We start from the raw sequence: 23,195 nt of genomic DNA on the forward strand, positions 1-23,195 counted from the left end.
GTATTTCAGCTTCTGCTTTCATGGTGTGGAATGCTGGTCTTTACGTTGCAGTGTATAATGTTTAAAAAGTTAATTAAAAATTGTGTTTATTGCTTCTGGGTATGCAGTCTGTGTGAATTCTTATTTTAAACATGATTAGCTGCTCCACACGCTTGATGACAGCACATGGACCAGATGGGTTTAAATGACGATCTAGTAGTTTAATGGTCACTATCACTGATACAAGCTTTTTATTCCATATTAATTAATTAACTGAATTTAAATTTGCCAGCTGTCATGGTAGATTTGAACTTGTTAGTTGAGGCCTCTGGATTACTAGTCCAGCAATTTAACCACTGTGCTCCGATACCCGTAAAGGCCCTAGTTCAAGAAGAACTGTCTTCCTTGTGCTCAGAGCTACCGGTAAGTGGAGAAGGCCACCGCAGTCATGGACCAGAACTGCTGAAGGGTCATTTTCTATAAGCAGCAGCATCAGTGCCATGCCCCACATCCTCTCCCCTCCAAATTTCTGGCCTTCCATTTGAGTTGATCAGATGGTCAAAATTTAAGCTGCAATTGCAACTTTTAAACAAAATATTACAAGATAGTAAGATCTTTCAGACAGTTAACATGCTATTAGGTTTTATGATGGATCCTATTAACTGTGTTAATCCGTGACAACAAAATTATCACTATTCACAGGGATACAAGTTTCTTTTATCAGTAACACTGGGCTGGGAGGGAGGTCAAATAAACTTCCCAAGAGTATTTTTTTCCTTCTCAATTTTGAGGATTTATGATTGTTTTGCTTACCTCTTCCTGGAGCTTACACAGCTCTCGGGAAGAGAGAAGCAGCGAGACATAATGTTCTGACCAGCATGGTGTGTGGGGCAATCTCAATGAGATGGGTAGGTCTGTTCTGTTCATTAATGTTTTATGTCCATAAAGTGCAGGGTGAGGAATATTCATAGACATGTAATTTCACTGCTTGAAGTATAACAGTGCTGGTAATATTGTGTATTCTGTGGGTTGTCTAGTCAAATTCAAAATTAAGTTTTAGGCTTTGAACAATCCACACAGAGACAACATTCAATAGTTTAAATTATTTTAACATCAGAAAGTTAACCCTCACTAATTTCTTGCCATTTCATCATAATTCATTAATATTCTCTGACCTCTTGTTAATACCCTCAGCTGCCCCCAGTGATGCTTCTTTGCCAGGTTACAGCTTCCTACAATAACTGAGTGGCCATTATGTGATTTTTTTTTAATGGCCAAATGCCTATCCCACTGTTCATCAGAGTCTCCGTTTGACCTGAGCAAACAATGTACTTTGCAATAGAAAATTACAAGAAATGTCTGGGATGACATGTTGGGAAAACACTAAGAATTTTATATAAATGGAATAGGCAGAAAGAATGAACGAACGAACTTCCATTTATTTATTTCCTTTCAATGCTTGGGCTGTCCCAAGGTGCTTCACAGACACCAAAGGGAATCATTATTACAAGCTGGATAAAGACAGCAGCCAGGATGTTCCCACAAACGACAAGATAAAGGACAAGTGAATTTGTTTGTTGAGTGAGGAATGCTCGTCAGGACATTTTTGTCCTGCATTATTGCTTGACAAAAGTCTTTGATAGTATCATAGCAAAACAAAAAGCTTTGCTTATTGTCTACAGGACAACATTTGTGAAGCAACTTTGTTTTGAGGTGCTATACATATCTTCCAACTGGAACGGTCTTTCCCATAACTCTCTGGGATTACCGAGTTGGGGCCACTGGTTTCTATCCAGTTAGATCACTGGAATGGTATTATGTCAGATGTCACCTAGTAATTCCCCCCAGTCCCCTGCTTAAAAGCACAAATTGGTGCAACATCAATTCCAAAAATCAGCTGGATGCTTACATCTTGTTTAAACTCAGCATGAGTGAAGTTCGCTGTTAGCAGTCTGCGCACTTGACTTCATTATATTTAACTTTGACACTTTGATCTGCGTCAACTTCACTGCCAAGTGACCACTTGCTGATTGTTCAGTCAAGCTACTCTCTTGTGGGCTTTTAGAAATGAAACTGACTGTTGTGGGACTCGTTGTGTGGTTTTGCCTCACTAACAGTTTATGAACAATATAATTGTGATTTTATTTTCCTTAAGTGTCCGAATGAGACTGAAACTGAATTGTCAGAGAGATTAGAATGAAAAAAATGGTTCAACTTCCTTAATCACCAGATAGATCCAGTTCAGTTCTCGTCTCCCTAACATTCTAAGCTTCACCTACCTCTCCTGAAGGAACAGTTAACATGGGCCCCTGGCTCTCCCACTGATATCCACACCTATTAGGGCAGGTTGGCTTACTGGTCACAATTGGTGGATATCTGGCTCATTTACCATTCCCTGACCATCAAGCCAGTGCTAGGTTCCCAACTGCTGATAACACAGAATAGGCAAGCGACCCTGTGCCCCGTGTGTTTCAGTGCTACCCTGGGTGCTGTCACCATCCAAACAGAACACAAGCGTGCACTTTCCAGTGTTGAGATAACAAGGAGCAGGAATCCTGTCAAACCCAGGGAGAGACACACCAATCACAGCACCCTACTGTTACAGAAAACAAGTAAAACTGCAGGTGCCGAAATCTGGAACAAAAACAGGAAATGGTGGAAGAACTCAACCAGTCAAGCAGCATCCGTGGAAAGAGAAACCCGGTGGTGTTCCCAGTTGGGGAGCCTTCCTCAGAATGGGCTGGGGCAGAAGGATTGGAGCAACTGTTTCAACTGTGAAGACCACCCAAGTGTTCATGGTAATGCTCAAATGCGAGCCTGTGCTTAACTGCAAGGTGCAGCCTGTACTCTATTTTTAATTCTGCTCTTTGATTTTTCACTTGCAATGTACTTTCTTTTCCACCTCAGCTTCTCAGCCCATGCACCATTACCATTATTCAAAGAGAATGATCCCACATCTTTTCTGTCTCTTTGCCTGTGATCTCAAAAGATTGTTGAGACTTAAAATTAACAAGGGAGACATCGCATCTGACACTGATCCTGTTACCCTTAGGTAGATGGACAACTAAGGGTTACCAGATAACAATCGCTGGGAACCCTCAACCATTTTTTCGCCCTAGTCCATGAACACAGAGGGAAACTGCAAGATCCTAACCATAGTCCCAGCCAAGAATACCTCAGACTGGGGAAATCAATCTGGGCCCTTTCATTAAAAGGTACTGAGTCAGGCAAAATTAACCAAACTAACTTTTCCCCAGGAATTTCCTTCCCTATTCTTTACAAACTCCTTCAATACCCTACCTCTCCCGCAATTTACCATATCAAATCTTGCCCACATCTTATCCCATAGTAAGTGCTGCTCTTAATAACCTGCACTAAAATCTACCCACCTAAACATAATAAATCCCATTCACATACTACGCAGCTATCACCTGCCCCGCAATAACTTCTATTGGCTTCCTGTGCCCTGTACATTAAAAGCCCATACATTATGGCACATCTTCATTCATCTGTCCAAAGACTCTAAACTTCTACTAGCATATCTAACTGGTTTGTGTGGGACTTCAAATTTTGCCTTCATCATTTTAAATAGACACCCAATTCACACACACGTGTGAAGAATAACTTCCTGACTGGTTGAGTTTGCCTTCCACTAGGTTGAATCCTTGTCCTCTTTATTTAATTTTCAGATCCAACATTTTCCATTCCGTTCACTATCTCGACAAGATGGACATGTGCTCTTCAGGCCAAAAAAAACCACATGTTCCTCTAACCTTTCCTTACAACAGCTTCTTGTAATCATCCTGATGGCTTTTCTCTGTAACTACCTCCAACACTCAAATATCTCCCTTGTGACTTGGTGATCAGAACTGGGTGCAAGGCCCAGGGTGTGTTTAACCAAAGGAATATATAGGCATCCTCCCAATTACATTCTTTGCTCCTATTTGCAGAAGGCGAGTATACAGGTACATTAAGTTATTAGGGAAATTAACAGAACGTTGCTATTTATTGCAAATGGGAACCGAACACAGAAGTAGGGAGGTTTTGCTTCAGTTTTATAGGGCGTTGGTGAAGCCACATCTCCAGTGCTGTGTACAGCACTGGTCTCATTATTTAGGGTGTAATGCATTAGAAGCAGTTCAGAGGAGGTTTACCAGACTGATACGTGGAAAGGGTGGGTTGTCTTGGAAAGCCTGGATAGGCTATGCTTGTATTTGCTGGAGTTTAATGGACTGAGAGGCAACGTGATTGAAACGCAAGGTGCCGAAGGATCTGGACGAGACTGATGCAGGAAGGATGTCGTTTTGTGTGGGAGAATCTAGAACTAATGGGTCACTGTTTAAAACAGAGGGTTGCTCGTTTAAGGCAGAAGTAAGGAAACATTTTTTTCCTTAGATGGTTATGAGTCTTTGGAACTCAAAGGGCAGCAGAACCAGTCTTTGAATATTTTTAAGGCAGAGAAAGAAAGATTCTTGATAAAGGTGAAAGCTTACTGGGGATTTCAATCAGACTGGGCATGATTTTATTGACTCAAGGGACCAAGTGATCCACCCTTGCTCCTAATTTGTATATTCATATGTATGTAGCCCAAAACTCAGGCTCACATCGCTCAGTCCCTAGACTCTGGTCCGTACTCTCCCTGTCTCAGCACCCTTCTTGCATGCACTCTTCACTACTCATCCCTACACTGTGGAACTCTTCCTAAACTTTTCCACACTCCCAAGTCTCCTCAGAAACCTGGTGCTGTGGAATTGCAAATAAAAATAGCATGTGACCCAGAGAAGTGCTTAACGGGCAAGTCTTAAATGACAGCATTTACCCGTGGAGTCATCTCTCACTTTAATTCTTTGTACAGGCACTGTGATAACCACTAAATCTCACGCAAGTGAGCTGGGAGCAGTTGCTTGGCAGTGCGCACAAACAGAGAAGTATGTTAAAGTGACACTTGGAAGTGCTATCAGAGCTATTAATTTAGAGCTCGTCAACAAAAAGGAAGGCATCAGTACATCAGTTAATGATCAAAGCTGGATGGAAAAGCTGCTTGATCATTAGTACACTTCAACTGTCTTCTTCAAAATAGGAGCATTGCATACTCCAAGCCATTCAGTGTGCCCTGAATTCAAAAGTAGATCCACAGGGTCAGATGGGAGCTGAAAAACCACAGCAGCACATCATGCATTGTGACAGCAGTGGACTTCAGCAGGATGCTGAGAGGAAGTTGAATCTGGGCAAGTGGCGTTAAAACTAAAAAGGTTCCACAATTCACAATTTCCTTTCTCCTCTCCAGAGAGATGATTGATGCAGAGGCAGATGCGGCCAGACCCCATGCCGTGGCCGTTCATCATCTGCTAGCCATTCCTCCAGAGGGGGCCAATCCTGGCTTTGTTCAACAGTCACATGTGGACTGAACAGCCTGCCCAGGAGGCAGCGGGAGTGATGCACCAAATTTCCAATGAGACATTAAACTAGACCCCCATCCGCTCCCTCAGACATTGGGAAAAATGCCTGCGTCATTATTCTGACCAAATTATCCTTTGTCCCCTGTCCAACAATAACCCAACAACCAATACCACAAAAGTAGTTGGTCTGGACATTCTTCACCTTGCTGTGTACAAGCGCATAAACTGACTGGCTCACTTCCAAGATGACGATGACCCAAAAGCACTTTGTTGACTCCGAAACCTTTTGGCTGCTCTGAGTTTACAACAGGGGCTATACAAGTGCACATTCACCCTTCCATTTAGACACTTAGTAGTAAACATCACTAGACGGACATCGAGATCGGGAAAGCTGGGCTGCTATAGCAGTCAGAAAGGACGTCCATATGTTAACACCTGTGGGGAGAATAAAACGGGATCAATATAAGAAAAATATAGGTGGGTGCTTGATAGTCAGGACGGAGCTGGAGGGCCCTAGGAACCATTTCCGTGGTGTATGATTCTATGACACAGAAGGAATCTCATGGCGAGGAGCTCACCAAACAAGCATCTGTTAGAGTTTGAACTACAGAAGACACGACAGGAGCAAGAGCCACCAATGTAACACCACCACCACCACCACAGCAGCTTACAATAAAAAGGCTTTTGGAGGCATTCTTCCACATGGAGTAAGCAACAGCCATCTTCAACAGCAAAGATCCCAATATGGAGTATAGCGCAAGATATAGCCGCATGATAGAAAACACTGTGCTTTTCTTTAAGAAGTTTTATCAAATGAAAGAGCTGCTCAGATTTCTGTTAACACCTTCTTTAAGCCTCATCTATCAGCCACCCAGGAACAGTCAGGGGCGGATCTCTGCCACCAGCATCACAAACTCCATCAAGCTCATTCATACGTAGGTATGAATTAGGATCACGAGTAGGACCCTTGAGCCTGTTCCACCACTGAATACAGTCATGGCTGGTTTGACTGCAAACTTAAACATCTTTCACCTCCTTGCTCATCAAGAATCTGCCTTAAAAATTCTGCCACACCAGCCTTTGAGGAGAGTTTCAAAGACTCATAGCCCTCAGAGAGAAAAAAAAGTCACCTCATCTTGCCTTATTTTGATTCAGCAACTCCGGATTTTAGATTCTCCCACAAGAAACAACATTCTTCACACATTCATCCTGTCAAAATCCTGAGGATCTTGTATGTTTCACCTGGTGACCATCCCATTTTTATTGCCTTCATTTAAGAATTAATTGTTAATAATAAGGTATTTTATTTTTCCCCCCCATATACTGTGTTGATGTATTCTTAAGTGTTTAGGCTTTTTCTACCTGAAACTCCTGAGCTCTGGAACACAACCATTTCACACTGAAAACAATGGGAAAGGCCTTCTCGATTTTTGGACTTCCACTAAAATGTTTTCTGAACATGCAACGTTTTCACAAATCAAAAAAATACCTGAGTTTCTGATCAGCTCTTCACCATTAAGTATACAGCCCTTCAGATACTTGCACCATTATTTGCAGGGGGTAACCCTGAGAACCTGCCAATATTTGCAGGGAATCTCTTGGAGTGCATACATGCCAGCATGTCTCCAACACTGCTGTTGTAACCACAAAAACACTCAACTGTTCACAACTGCCGTACTTTCCATTCCCAAAAGTGCAAAACAACACATGGCTGAAGTTCTGATGCTTGCATACAGTTATATTTTCTTTTAAAAAAAACATCAAAAGACATTCTTCTCAACGTTGCCTCATCTTAGAAATTTATGGGTACATTTTTCGAGATATTGGTCCATATCTGCATTGGGACCAAAGATTAGGATTTTCTGCAGGAAGTTGTTTTCAAAATCAGGAGGTTGTAACACCTCTCTGACCCTCAGACAGAAAGACATGAAGGATCCTGGGGCGAGAAGGTGCTTTGTGCGTAACCTGCACGAGTTCAACAGAGAAACCAATACCTTCTCACATACATTTAAAATAGCAAAACAAGGATTGATTATTTAAATAGACATGAAAAGTTTAGGATTATGTATTATTACAAAGTAATTGGCTCATAACATTGATTTGATGGGATAGAGGAAGGAGCTTCAGCTTCCAACCTTGTCAAGTAAATATCCAAAACTCTGAAACAATTGTAATCCACTTCAATATCAAAGTTCTAAGCTGTTGTGTGGCATGAAAATCATGCTAAATGGGATAGATTTAAAACAGATTCAGCAATTCAAAACTGGGCATCCATAAAGTGCTGTGAACCATTAGCAGCAGCCACGTACACCACTGCAATCTACAATCTCATGGCCAGGTTTATCTCTCACTCTACCACTACTATCGAGCCAGAGGATCAACACTGGTTCAACTGGTGTAAAAAGGCATCCCGGGAGCAGTACCAGGCATAACTAAAGATGAGGTGCCAGTCCGGTGAAGCAGCAACACTGGACTACATTTGTGCTAAATAACAAAAAACAACATGCAATAGGATAGAGCTCAATCTCACAACCATTGGTTCAAAGCTCTGCAGTCCTACAAAAGAGTGAAAAATGGTGGTGGTCAGCTAATGGGAAGGAGGAGCTCCTCAATGTTGGTGGGGCCACTTTATATAAAAATATGAACTATATTCAGCCAAATGCTGAGTGAATGATCCACCTCGGCTTCCTACTGAGATCCCCACCACTGCAGCAGCCAATTTGATGCACCCTACATAATATCAAAAACTGACTCATGGACTAGAAATAGCAAGAGTTATGGGAGCAGACAAAATCTCTGGATTAGTACTGAAGACCTGCACTCCAGAACTAGCTGTACACTGAGCCAAGCTGTCCTGGTAGTTACTGTCACATGTGGAAGATTGCCAGGGTATGTGCTGTTCACAAAAAGCAGGATAAAACCAAGCCAGCTGGTTATTACCCAGTCTACTCTCAATCATCTGCAAAGTGCTGGAGGGTGCCGGCGACAGTGCTGTCAGAAACCCTTACTCACAAATAACCTGCTCACCAATGCCCCGTTAGGTTTCGCCAGCACCACCTCACTCCAGACTTCATGGGTTTGGTTTTAGCATGCACTAAAGAGCTGAATGATGAAGGGCCACAGAACCAAAATATTGACCGTTCTCTTTCCACAGATGCTGCCTGTCCTGCTGAGTTTTTCCAGTATTTTCTGTTTTGTTTGTGAAAGTGATTGCCTTTTACATCAAGGCAGCATTGGACTGAGTGTGGCACACAGGAGCCCTGGGAAAACTAAAGTCAATGGGCATCACGGGGAAAAGACTCCAACAGCTGGGGTTGCACCTCACACACAAGGTGTCAGTGATTGCTGGAAGTTAATCATACCAGCCCCAGGACATCACTACACAAGTGGCCCAGGCAGTGTCCTAGGTTCATCCATCTTCAGCTGCTTCACCAATGATCTTCCTTCCATTACAAGACCAGAAATGGGAATGTTTACTGATGATCGCACAATGGTCAATTCCATTTGCAATCCTCAGAAAATGAGGCAGTCCACGCCTGCATGTACAAGATCCAAGATCCAAGATCCAAACAACACTCAGGCATGGTTTGACGGGTGGCAAGTAACATTCACACCTCAAAAATCTAAAGACAATGACCAATTCTAACATGTAACTGCTTACCCTTGACATTCAAAAGGCATCACCGTGACCGAGTTTCCCATCATAAACAATCCGAGGGTCACCATTGACAAGAAGTGGACCAGCCACATAAATACTGTGGCCACACAAGAAAACTCAGAGACTGGGTACCCTGTGGTGAATGACTCATCTCCTGTCATCCCAAAGCCTTTCCACCTTCTACAAAGCACAAATCTGGACCATGATAGAATGCAAAGTCGAGTTTATTGTCATACGCACAAGTACATGTATGCACAGGTGCAATGAAAAACTTACTTGCAGCAGCATCACAGGCACATAGCATCAGATACACAACATTCACAAACAAACATGAATTAACATAAGTTATACAAAATTATACAAGAAAGAACACAATTAGAACAAAAAAAAATCCATCGTAGTGCAAAGTAGTCAGTGTGTTGCTATATTGAGATAGTGGTATTGGTATTGTTTTATTATTGTCACTTATATCGAGGTACAGTGAAAAACTTGTCTTGCATACTGATCGAACAGGTCAATTGATTACACAGTACAGTTACATTGAGTTAGTACAGAGTGCATTGATATCACAGGTAAAAACAATAACAGTACAGAGTAAAGTGTCACAGTACAGTGCAGTGCAATAAGGTGCAATATTACAACAAGGTAGATTGTGAGGTCAGAATCCATCTCATCATATAAGGGAACCATTCAATAGTCTACGTGATTAGGGTTGTGCAGGTTGGCTCAAGAACCATATGATTGATCTCTCTAATTGCTTGGATGAGTGCGGCTCCAAAACTCTCAAGAAGTTCAACACCATCCAGGACAAAACAGCTTGCTTTATTGGTGCCTTACAACCACCCAAAACATTCACTCCCTCCATCCCTGTGATGGGTAAACAGCATTTCCAAAATGCTCTGCAGTTACCTCCCAACCCATGACCTCTACCACAAGGAGGACATGGGCAGCAGGTACCTGTGAACACCACAAATGGCAGGTTCTCCTCCAAATCGCACACCATCCTGATATGAAAATGTATTGCCAACGCTTCATCATCACTGGATCTAAATCCTGGAACTCTCTATCCAAAAAGCACTGTGGGAAGGACTGCTGCTCTGCCTAAGGGAATGGCTCACCATGGTATTCTCAAGGATGAATAGGGATGGGCAATAAATGTTAGCCTTGCCACCGACTCTCTGATCCCGAGATATGAATAAAATGTATATAAAAATTATTCTACTAAGAGGGTTTCTGATAGCTTTTGCTGTCAAAATTTTAAAACTTTCTATCTCAAAACATGTTCACAACCTGAAATAAAAACAAATTACTGGGAGCACTCAACAGCTCATCAGCAATTGTGGAGAGGGAAGCAGAGTTAATGTTTTAGGTCAACGACCTCTTCGTCATTTTCCCCAGTGTCAACATCCAGAACTGGCAAGGATTTCGTCCCCCTCATTCAACCTGCCTCTGACTTGTAAAGGAATAGAGATCGGCAGGAGAAATGAGATGCAAGAAGCATTCTTCACGCAAGAACAGTGCTGACAAGCTATTTAACTGGGGAGCACGAGGCATCACATTAGAATGTGATCTCGTTCAGTATCCACACAAGTGTATTAGTCAATACGTGATGAAAAATGCAGTGGATGCAGAACAGTACAGGTGGGGAAGAGGGAATCCCAAAGCACTTTGCTTTAATAAAATATCTGATGAATAACGATAATGTTACTGAGGCTGAGTCAGGTTGTCACCTCCAGTTATGGGCTGCGGGTTGTGGAAACTAAAGACAATCTTCAGTTTCATCAAAAGATGCTGAAGATTCCAGAAAAGAGTCCTCGGCAACACTACAGAAAACAGTGACTCAGAAGATTCCAGAAACCACGTGAATGAACATGCCATTACTAAGCAGCGACAGCAGCTCAGGTCCAGAATATCAATTCACCTCTTCGTCAGAAAGCAATGATATTGCTTATCCACATCTCTAGCCTGTGAAACAGAGCGACTTGCGGAGCAGGGCGCAGTGCAAAAGCTGCACCATGCCGAACCCTGCACCTTGCAAAAGCTGCACCAAGTGAAACACTGCACAGTGGAAAAGCTGTGCCATGCAAAACATTGCAATGTGTAAAATATTACTCCATGTTAAACTATACTATGCCCGGAATGCACTGCTGGGGTGGAAGTGGAGGCAAATACGATAGAGGCATTTAAGAGGCTCTTAAATAGGCACACGAATGTGCAGAGAATGGCGGGATATGGGCATTGTGTCGGCAGAACGGATTAGTTTAATTATGCATTTAATTACTGGTTTAATTAGCTAGGCACTACATCGTGGGCTGAAGGGCCTGTTCCTGTGCTGTACTGTTCTATGTCCTAATACATGTAATAACTGCATCCTGACACACAATGCAAGTAAAACAGAACATTTTGGGGAAAAAAACTCAACAAGTCAGGCAGCTTCTGTGGAGAGAGAAAAATGGAGTTAACATTCCAGATCATCGACCTTACATCAGAGACAATGCACAGTGTAACAACAGCATCCTGCCAAACAATGCAGTGTAAAGCTGCATCTTGTGAAATATAACTGCACTGTATCAAACTTAATCCCTGTTAAACGGTACAATTTAAACATAAGCATAGTCCTGCTTATCTACTCCTCAAGTCTGCTGCATCATTCAATAAGATCACGCTAATCCAACCTTGGCCTCAACACCACTGTCCCGTACTCTCTCCATACCCCTCGATTCCTTTGTTGTATGTCTGTCAATCACCACATTAACTATTTGAATGACTCCACCTCCACAGTTCTCTGGGGTAGATAATTTTAACAATTCACAGCCCTCACAGAAGAAATTCTTCCTCACCTCCATCTTAAATGGGCAACCTTATTCTGAGATCATGTAGCCTGGTTTTAGATGCCCCTCAAGGGGAAACATCTCAGCATTCACCCTGTCGATGCCTCTCAGAATTTTGTGTTTCAATGAGGTTCTCTCTCTTTCTTCTGTACTTGATTATAGGCCCAACCTGCCCAACCATTCTTCATACATCCCAGGAATCAATTGATTGAACCTCCTCTGCACCGTTTCCAATACAAGTCAATCATGCCATTACCATGGTGGCCAAAACTGCTCACAATGCTCACCAGTGCCCTTTAATGTTGCATCAAAACTTAATTACTTTTATATACCATACCCCTTGGAATAATCCTTATAGCACTGCGTGCCTTTTCTTCCAAATTGATACAATCCTTAAGTTAGTTAGCCACAGATGGTGCTTCTTTCTCACTGGAATAGATTATTGCTGAGATATACGAACTATTTCCTTAGAAGTCTGCTTCTGTTAATCTATCATTAAACTCTTCAGTCTGTTTTCCGAGTTCACCTTAGCCAACTCTGTTCTCACGCCATAATAATTGGCATTCAGGCCTTTGTTTCTCACTCTCAGACTGAATTTGACATTCGATCACACTAGGATCACGTTTCCAGGGGATTCTTCACTACAAGATAATTAATTGATCCCCTGTCTTTAGACAAAACGCCAGATCTAAAATAGCTTGTTCCCTGGTTGGTTCTTCAATATATTGTTCTCAAACCATCCCAAGCAAATTCTATGGATTCATTCCCAAAGCTACCCTTGCCAATTTGATTTCTCCAATCTACATGATTTTTAAAAACATTTATGATTAGTTTTTCTTGAAATTACCCATTTCTTGATTTATCCTCTGTCCAACAGTATAGCTACTGTTAAGCAACCCATATACTACTCCCACCAACAACCTGTCACCCGTATGGTTCTTATCTGCGCCCAAACTGACCCTACATCTTGAGCTTCTAAGCCAATATCATTCTTCATCACTGCAGTGACCTCATCCTTTACCAACAGAGCTACTCCACCTCCTTTTCCTTTCTCCCTATCTTTCTGAAATGTCAAATACCCTAAATATTCAATTCCCAGCCTTGGTCACCTTGCAATCACCTTCCAGATCATACACATTTATTTCCATTTGTGCTTTCAATTCATCTCTGTCGTTGGGAACATTGTATGCATTCAGATGAAGAGACCTTAATTTTATCTTATCACTTTTCCAAACCTTGATCTGCTGATACACTGTGCCCCTTGCTGACACACTATTGTTTTTGGTATCCCATCACTGCCTTACACTGATGCCTTTTCTTTACTCTTTGCCTTTGCAAATACCCCTTCATCTGAACCTGATCTTCTGTTCCCAGCTTAGCTTTTGTCCATTCTGATTGTATACTTGTGTTCCAAAAGTCCTGTCAATCTATTTAAACCCACCCCAACAACACTAGCAAACCCCCCCACCCCAGCCCAAATACTCTGAATTTATTAATCCTGCTCCTGTTAAGGCGCAAACTGCTTGGCTTGCAGAGATCTCACCTTCCCCCAGAAATAGTCCCATACCTCCAGAATCTAAAGCCCTCTCTCCTCCACCATCTCTCCAACCATGCGTTCATCTGCTCTACCTTCCCGTTTAAGTACCTGCTAGCAGGCAGCACATATTGCTTTTTAACCTCTTTCCAAGCTCCATGAATGTTGCCTTCCTGACTTCATCCCTCTTTCTACCTATGTTATGGATCATGACCTCTGGCTGTTCACCTTCCCTTTCCAGGATGCTCTGTAGCTATGCAGATACAGTGATACCAGAGGGGGTACACTGCTACAACCACAGAAACTCTTGTCTGCATCCCAACTACTGAATCTCCCATTGAAAATCTACTCTTGGTTAAGTTATGCACAGAATAAAAGCTCTACAATGTGAAATACTCCGCAGTATAAATGTTGCATTCTGTGAAACACTGCACAGTATAAAATGCTCACGCCATGAAGCACAGCACATTATATATGCCACACAATGACAAATACTGCAGTGTAAAAACTGCAACTGCACCCTGTTAAACACTGCACAGAACAAAAGCTGCACATAGTGCACCACTGCAGAGTATGAAACTTGCACAACTTGCACACCGTGAAACTGCAGAATGGAAAAACTGCACCCATTAAACACTGCAATGTAAAAGCTGCTCCCTGTTAAACTCTGTGCAATACTGAAGCTGCTGCCTGTTAAGCACCACATCGCATAAAAGCTGCCCACTGCACAGGATAAAGACTATGCTTAATGTGTCCAAATTCATTGTTGCTGCAGGGAATTATAAGTTCACGTGCCTGCCAGGACTCCATAAATAAATGGGAAAGACATTGAATCAGAATTGGCGGCTGCATGATAGCTTACTCTCCTGTGTTTGGGGCTTGTTATAGGCTGAGAGTGATGGATAGACACAAAAAAATTGCCACTGCACTCATTCTATAAGTACACTTATGCTACAAGGTTACTGACATTCAAGAAATGAGAGGCGATTTCTACTTACACAGTGTCACCTTGAATGAAAAGTTCTGGCCGATCCTTCAGCAGATTGGTTTTGATCCACATCAGAAGCTGTCGAATATCCCCTAAAGGAAGTAGATAGCTGTAATAGCCAAATAGTTCACATTTGGTCCAACAAATGTATTACTGGGTGTCTTTAGCAATTTGGTGGCAATGAGAAGACCTCAGTCCAAGTTTATCTCCAGCTGCAAGAGTTGAACAGGCTGGTCCCATTATAATTTTGGAAAAAAATTAATAGAAAAAAAATTGACAGCTGGTGCCATAAGATTTTTTTTTAAAGAAAACACAATATTCTTTAAACATTATACAGGTAATAGAACAGTCACATTGAAATCCCACAGAGACCCACTAAAAGTGTGCCATGATCAAAAGGTTTTAGAAGAGATGTCACCAAACCACAACTGAAAAACTTCTGCATTTTGATTAGAATGCCAAAACTTATCCCATCAGCAGATGGAAATAATATGGTTAACATAATAAAAAGCACACAAGTTAATGGGGATAAGGAATAACTCATAGCCTTACACAAGTGACAGGAAACTCAACTGAAAGTCATTTTGTAAGCCTCAAACTGAATATTCAAGTAATCCCTACAGACTTTCCTCTCAGTGCTTAGTTATGTATTTAAGTATTTCACTGGGGAAAACCCATGGAAGGAATAGGGCGGTGAAGAACATACAAGTTCAATTAAACATCACTTGAATGAAAGAGAAATATTGCATACTTAAGCAACCAGTCTGAATATCATTAAAACACATTAATCCTAGCCAGATAAAGAAGCCTTGCACTTAGTCAAACTCATTGCTGCTTTTCTAACTGCTCAGATTAATTTGGTAAATGATCTTCAATTTTTGTCAATGATGGGAACTGTGAGCAGTGGTGGGAAAACAGAGAACCAGCACTCGAGCCAGGTGCTCCAGACCAAGCCACCACCAAATGGAGGACTACAAGCGTGCATGTTGCCAGAATTAACATAAGTGGGGGAAACTGCAAAGCAGCCAAATGAATCTTATAATCTGCAATATTACCGATTGTCAGGCATTTTCCATTTTGAGAAACTTATCTGTCTGTAATCCTGATTTGAGTACAGAAGATAGTCAACAGCCCTCCTTGATGCTGAGTGTCAGTATCTGTAGTCCTGACCATAACACACAGGCCTAATTAACGAGAGATGCAGAAACACAAGCACAACTCACTGTGTTTGTTTGTTTGACAGCAGGTTTATAGACTCACAACAGAATATATTTGGTCCCCTTATAGATTAGCTCACTTGTAGTGAAGAGTGCAGTCTGAGAGTGAGTGCACCCGTTCTCCACTGGGTGCACTCTCCTTGGGTAAATTAGCTTTAAATTACATCCTGCTGCCAGCAATAGACTTGCAGTCACCAGCACTTCACTCCTCAATCATATGGCTAACCGAGGTATTGACCGACTTGTTTCTCTTTCAATGGTTAACATAAAGATGGCACAGTGCAGAGGATGGAGGTAATATCACATCCAGTGATGGCAAAATCACATCCTCTGTATCAGTTTCTGCTTACGAAAATGCACCGGGAAAAATAAAGTTTACTTTGTTGTAGAAACCATGGTTTATCAATGTCCAGAGAAGGAAACAGGCCACACCGAGTCAGTCTGGCCAACAATATGTTCCAATTCTTTCCCTGCAAGATGACCAGGCAAAGTAGTTATCAGGTCAACCAGTCATGGACCTGGCAAACCAATATTCCAGTCCCACAAATGTTGCATATATCCCAAGAATACCCGAGTACAACAAGCTTCTCGGGCTGCTAATAAAGTCAATACAAGTCCTCTCCAGATTATGAACGCCCGACTTATATACAGCCCGTACATGCATTGGGAGACCTGCAGTATGGATTTGCCGGCTGCTGCGGGATTGCAGGCATCTTCCGCTGGGTGAAAACTCAGTTCGTGGCTGCATTTCCAAGCTGCAAACTGTTTGGGTGGTGAACAGTTCAAAAGGACTGGAGCCCCTGCCGTAACCAAGGGAGGACCTGTATCCCATTTTATTAACAATGTTATACTTTTAAAAGTGTATCCTGGGGGGGTCTGAACACCTTCACATAAGGGATCCTCTTGTGAGGAAATACCAGAGATTAGAAATGAATGCCAGTGCAATAGTGAGAGAGCCTTTAAGACACTACACTGTCCATCATTTTAATCCAAAGGTTATCCCATTTAAAATATTTAGGCAAATGCTGGCAATGAAATAGTAGATGAATCTTTGCTAACATGTTCTGGATTTACTCACTAACATTGCCAATAAAATTTTGCTCAAGGCGTGAGATAGGCAAGAAGAATTGGTTATATAATTTCAACTGAAGAGCTTAAGTATACCAAAAAATAATTCCCAAATGCTCAATTCCATCATGCTCCAACAGATAAAAAATTGGTCAGACAGTATCTGTGTAAAAAGAAATGCAGTTAATCAGGTCTGTGACCTTTATCCAGCAACAATAAAACTGAATCACTCCTCACCTTTTAACCATGGACAGTGGCAAGCTGTTTAGTGTGTGTAGGCAGTATTGTCGCTCTGCACTAATCCAGTGCTGTCAGCTGCATGTTGGCAGCACTCACATGAGTCACTGGTTATGGGTTCACTCCATGACAACCTAGGCTAACACTCCAGTGACACTGGAGCAAGTACTGCACTGCCAAAGTGCCATGGTGCCCATAAAATACTGAAAACAGATCCCACCTGGTGGACATGGAAGATCCCATGATACAGCATTGATGAAGAATGGGGGAGTTATCCCATCTCCAGGATCGGCCATGATCTCACTTTATGGGAGGCTCAATGGGCTATGCAGTTTAATCCTGCTATTTCTTATATGTCGTTGCTAACACTTATCCTCACTCACTACAACAAAGACAGATTGTTTGGTTGTCATTCATATAGAAGCAACGCAGCTAAAATCTTAGACAGCATCTGCAGCAGCTCAGTGCACTTAGCCGGGCAGACTGAATTCAATTTTGGTCAGTGACAGTTGCTCTACTGAAGTCAGGGTGTCTGCTAGGGTTCAAGAATTGACCTCAACATCCTGGATTAGTGAGAGATTTGGCATGAGCCAGTGTCAGCAACACGTTTCCAGCCCCAGTGAAGGGGGTGGGGCAAATATGTCAAAAGGAATCGGCTAAAATTCCCATTGAGTGGTGCCTCTATTGGAAAAAAGTGGATGTGAACATCAGCCAAATGTTCAGTCATGCCTCTTAGTCTTTCCACACATGGCCTTGTGTCATTCCCTTACTGCTCATGAAGGACCCAGAGACCTTTTAAGTTTCACTTCATACAAGTCAGTGATAATAAATCTGATTCTGATCACTCGATAGAAAATCATCAATGTCAATTAAGGGCAGGATCTGCCTATGATACCTTCTATGGCTGAACATGCTGCTAATTGCTGTTCAGGTTCACAGAAAAGTGTGCAAATACAGGAGTTTGTGTGTAGCTGATTCCCAGCACGAATCACTGTGCTCAGTGGGGAGAAAACTGGAAGAGAACACAGAATGGGCTGACTTCAATGAAATATTCTACTTTGAAATCAGCTTCACGGAACGCACAGCACAAAGGCGTCAATGGCAGGAAAATAACTTTTCAATTAAACCAATTTTTGTAATTATCTGGTTCTTTAGATGTTAACAGCCTGTTTGGCCAGACTGCACTGGGTGTCATGTGAATTTCTGTACTTCCCTGGCATGTGCACAATGTTGGCAGAACTGAAATCATTGCCGATTTCTAACAGCCTTAATTATCAACATTCTAGGTCGTCATGGGGGCTTCAGAGTCAACGAAGGTTAAAGAAACACTGAGCCAATTTTTTAAACAGTGACTTCAGTATGTGTTAGTGCTGGCCGTGCTAAGCAGAGCCTCTGTACTGAGCAGTGTAGTAGCACAGCAATAGGTTGTTGCCAGGGCCTCTCTAGGAGGTATGCACACCAGTTCCATCCAGTTTTGAACGGCAAGCACACAGAGAAGATTCCCCCCTCCTCCCCATACCGCAAACTTCCAATCATTCCACCTTGCACTCACAAAGCAACAGCACTCTTGGTAGCTTCTTTTTATACAAAAGACAAGTCATTTATAAGGTCTGGTCATCAGAGCTGTCCTGTGGCTTCAGACTCATGACCCCAGTGCATTCCGGTCTTGCATCACCTTTTGTGGCGCAGTCACTATGGAAAAGTTGCCCATTTATTGCTGTCAGGGAATGGAGAGGAGAGGGTCATTGTCCTGTGGAGCAGTGGGGGCTGGAGGGACAGAGAAGCTTACCATAAACTCCTCACACTGACATCACACAGATTAGTCTGAAACACAGTCAAAAGGGTAAAAGGCAAAGTTATGTATATATTTTCCCAAAGGTTAATATAAAGCAGTGATAAAGAGGCAACATCTTTGATTGCTCTTTTCTTACCCTTTGTTGCATACAAGGCATCACAAGCAAGTCGAACCATTTTCCAGCATGGGATCACTGGATAATGAACACAATTCAGACTTTTACTACCTTTAGCTAAAGAGAATCGGTATGCTCCTTAGATTCAGTGCCTTCTGCGAGAGTTGGTCATACTTGGGCCAGCAGATCCATGGGAACAACATCACCTCTAAGTTACTTATAAATCCCAACTTACGTACACATTGCTGCTCCTTCATTGCTGTTTGATCAAAACCTTGAACTCCTTACCCAGAAGGATTGTGAGAGTACTTTCAGCATGCTACAAACAATCACAGAAAGTGTCTCACAACCCACCTTCTCAAGGACAATTAAGGAAGAATGACATGTGCTAACAATGTCACTGATCCCCAGAATGATTTTTTTTTAAAAAGTGGCATTACCAATCTCAATGATCCCCAACTAGAGCGGCTCCTGTTTCAAGATAGTAATTGTAATGCACAGGCCTGCATGAGCAAACAAGTACATTAGAACTTAAGAAATAGGAGCAGGAGGCTAATCAGCCCCTTGAGCCTGCTTCTCCATTCACAAAGATTATGAGTGATCCAATCCTGGTCTTGACAACACTTTCCAGCTTTCTCCCCATACCTCTTGACTCCCTTGTAGTTTAAGTGTCTGAACATATTCAAACCAGAGATTGACAATGAACCTGCCTCAATGGCTCTCCAAGGTGGAGAAGTCCAAAAGGTTCACGATCCTCTAAGAGAACATACTCCTCCTAATCTCTGTTTTAAATGGGTGATGCCTTATTCTGAAACTATGCCCCCAGAGTTCTGAATACCTGGTAGGTAGCATGGGAATGGAAAGAATGGGACTGATGATAATGGCTCAACTCTTACCAATATTTAATTGGAGAAAATTTCTGACCATCCCTCAATGAATGTTGGTAAAGCAGCCGAACAATTTTCATGTAGTGGCAGGATCAAGAGAGGGGTGGCAATGCAGAGGTGGGCCTTCCTGAAAGCCCACCACTTCTCATAACCTCCACTTGTGGTGATGTCCTAATATCTCAGGTGGCTTGCTGTTAAATTTAGTTTGATAATCAATGCTCTCAAGCACCTTTGAACATTTTATAACAGAAGTGCTCTATAAAGCAGCTTGCTATTTTTGTTGCTGCAAGTTCATTCAATGCAACTGGTGATTTGCAAGATTGCCAGTACTATTAGCAGAATGAGAAGAAAACAGGAAAAATCCATAGATAAATAGGTGTGGACCAACTAGTCAGTCACTGGCAACATGACAGCAACGTACGTTCAACCCAGTTGCTCAGTACCAGTTGAACAAAAAACAAGAGGGCACTCTTGTGACTACAAAAGTGACATTGAAATGTTTTTAGCTGTCGGCATGCCAACTGCACCAGTCCAAAAATACAATTTGAAAGACATTGGGACCATGAATAAAGAAAGGCATAAACCAAGAGATTCAACTTACAAAGGCCTCCAAAGAGGATTATTTAAAGGGAAACTCACCAACTACAGAGCTGTGCTAAAAAGGAGTGGGTGATATGAGTGGAGAAGCAGCTCAAGGGGAGCATAAAGACTGACATAGATCCATTCGTTCACATGCCTTATTTTGTTGTTATAAGTTTTATGTAACTCGTAATATGGATTAGAACAGTTCAATGGCATGCTAAATTCTCCCCACCCCTCATATTCAAGCATAAAAATAATACTATCCCAGTCAATTGGAAGGAATAGCTGACGATCCCTCATCCAAGTAATGTAATCAAAGGAACTAAAATCACCCCTTGACCTGTACCAAAAAAAAAGTTTACATGGATAAAGGACATCTATTAGAGTGAGGTAGTGAGAAGGTCCTTATCTACACTGACATTTAGGGATTAATTTCAGAATAAGAACAAGCTTCTCCTTCAGTCGAAACAGTTCACTGAAAACTGAATGTGTCCTTTCCATCAGAACCCAAATGCCTCTCAAATAATATGTTTAGTTTGCCTTCTATTGTCTGTAGAGTTGGCAGATGATTCTGCTCTTGTGGGTGGTGAAAGGGAAGGTTGGGGGTGTTGAGGGGAGTGGAGTAGAACAGGAAAATAGCTGCCCTAGGGTTACCAACTCCGGTCCAATTCTCCCCTTATGATTTCATCACATCTTGCCTCCAACCATGTCTCCTACCTTCCCACCCATACCACTGCATTCAAACAGTTATTTTCTCTATACCTTCAATATCCTTCAAAGAAACAAAAATAGGTAATCACTTACAATGCTGTTCCACGTACAGAAGAGTCCAGGAGACTCATTACCAGGAGGATCACATAGGGATGGCAATTCCATTGGACAAGAAAGATGTACCGTTTCAAACAGGGGCCTCAGATTTGCAGCCAAGAATGCCGGGGTGGAAAGGATAGAAAGAAGGAAGCATGCGTGGGGAAATGTTTAAGTAACAACCAGCCATCTTATATCAACACCTGCAACACAACCACTGAAGTAAAACAAATTGGGCATTTCCAGAGAAACACAAGGAGGAAATTGGGAAGAATTTACTCTAAAGTGATGAAGTAACCATAAAGGATGGAAGATAGTATTAGAAAATCTAAGGAAACAAATAGGGGTATGGTGGCCTGTAGCCTTGACTATTGATCCTGACAGACAAGTTCAAAGTCAAAGTTGAGTTTATTGTCAGATGCACAAGTACATGTATGCACAGGTGCAATGAAAAATTTACTTGCAGCAGCATCACAGACACATAGCATCATTAGAGGCACACATTCACAAGAAAAACAAATTATACAAGAAAGAACACAATTAGAACAAAAAGAAGTCCATTTTATTGCAAAGTGGTCATAGTGTTGCTGTACTGCGGTAGTGATTAGGGTTGTGCAGGTTGGTTCAAGAATTGAATGGTTGAGGGGGAGTAGCTGTTCTTGAACCTGGCAGCGTGGGAGTTCAGGCTTCTGTATCTTCTGCTCAAATCTCACCACAGCTATTGGGGAATTTTAAGAACAAATACCATGGAATAAAATCCTAGCATCAATGATAGTGACATGAAACCATTGGACTATCATAAAATACAGCCTGGGCCACTAATGGTCTTCAGGGAAGGAAGTTTGCCATTCTTATATGTGACTCCAATATGGTTGACTCTTAACTGCTCTCTGAAATGTTCAGGGGCACTTTGGGTTGGACAATAAGTGCTGGTCTGGGCAGTGACATCCACAACCTGTGAACAAATTCGACTGTAATGTTTTTTTAAATGCTAATTTTTAATGCAGCAATCTACAGTATCCCCTAAAAGGGACACTTTCTTTGTTTGATAAAATAGCATTGCCAAACTTTAAAATAACACAGCTACGTCTGTAAGCTTCATCACGATGTCACATTAGCTGAGGCAATACTTCACTTCATGAAATTCAGTTGTATGGTTTGCAATCAGGCACAATAAAACAATTTTCCCAGCAAGTCTCCTATAAAGACAGTTCATCTTTAAGAGAGTGCAGTTCTATGGAACCACGAAGCACAATGTAGTTGAGGATGAGATAGTCACTGTCACACCCAGGACATGTTGCCAAATAAATTGGTCTGTAGAGTAAAAGCCCCCAGATGGTATTCTCCTGCTGGAAACAATGGCAGCGCGCGCAAGCCAGTACGCCTGGCACACGAGCACTCAAGAGGCCTTTGTTTTCATGCAAATGTGGGATAATGGCACCCCTTTGTTCCTTGTTCATCCCTCCTCAATATAAAAATTCAAGCTAATCTCAATACAAGAATCCACATCCTGTTCCCAGCCAATAAAACAAAACACGGGGGCTCAGGTGACAGAAAACAAGAATAAACACACTGATTACACTATTCAATAAACAAATCCAACTTTTTGACTTTCCATTTAAGAAAACAATTTAGTTCATTTCAAGTGATTGAGGGAGTTAAATTATCTGTAAAAAAACCATTTCATTTCTTCAGAATTTAAAACTGAGCCTTGTGTTTCTTCCCAGCAATTTGCACTCTAGCCTCTTCTGAAGGTACAATCTTCCTTGTGTTAAGATACAATTCTGTGGCATCAAGACTCCCCCATTCCATTGCCCAAGAGGATCAAGCCCGTAGTTTGGGAATTCTGATCCACATTATTCTTGGGAAAAGCTCAGGCCAACTTTAAAGGTCTTTGGATAAAGCAATAGTGGATCTCCATCTGATTCAGTGGAGGAGGCATTTCACGAAACCTTGTTAATTCAAACTTCTTTTGCAAAGTAATTCGTGCCTATGCAGTACAACTGTTCTCTTCAATTTTCACTGCCCCCACCTGGCTTTGCCACTTGTCTTCATTCTTCAATAAGAGTTCAATTTTAACAGTATAATTTAACATGAA

At 41.9% G+C, this 23,195-nt stretch overlaps 1 protein-coding gene across 1 annotated transcript in view; it reads right to left on the reverse strand.

The window, feature by feature from the left end:
- urm1 (ubiquitin related modifier 1) overlaps window positions 1–23,195 on the reverse strand; it is a 44,326-nt gene that overhangs the window by 4,111 nt on the left and 17,020 nt on the right. Inside the window, exon 3 of the mRNA XM_052037086.1 lies at window positions 14,400–14,481. Coding sequence (XP_051893046.1) covers window positions 14,400–14,481 — 82 coding nt within the window. The remainder of the gene's footprint in view (window positions 1–14,399; window positions 14,482–23,195) is intronic.

The sequence above is a fragment of the Pristis pectinata genome, chromosome 23 (assembly GCF_009764475.1).
Source record: "Pristis pectinata isolate sPriPec2 chromosome 23, sPriPec2.1.pri, whole genome shotgun sequence".
NCBI classification, from domain to species: Eukaryota; Metazoa; Chordata; class Chondrichthyes; order Rhinopristiformes; family Pristidae; genus Pristis; species Pristis pectinata.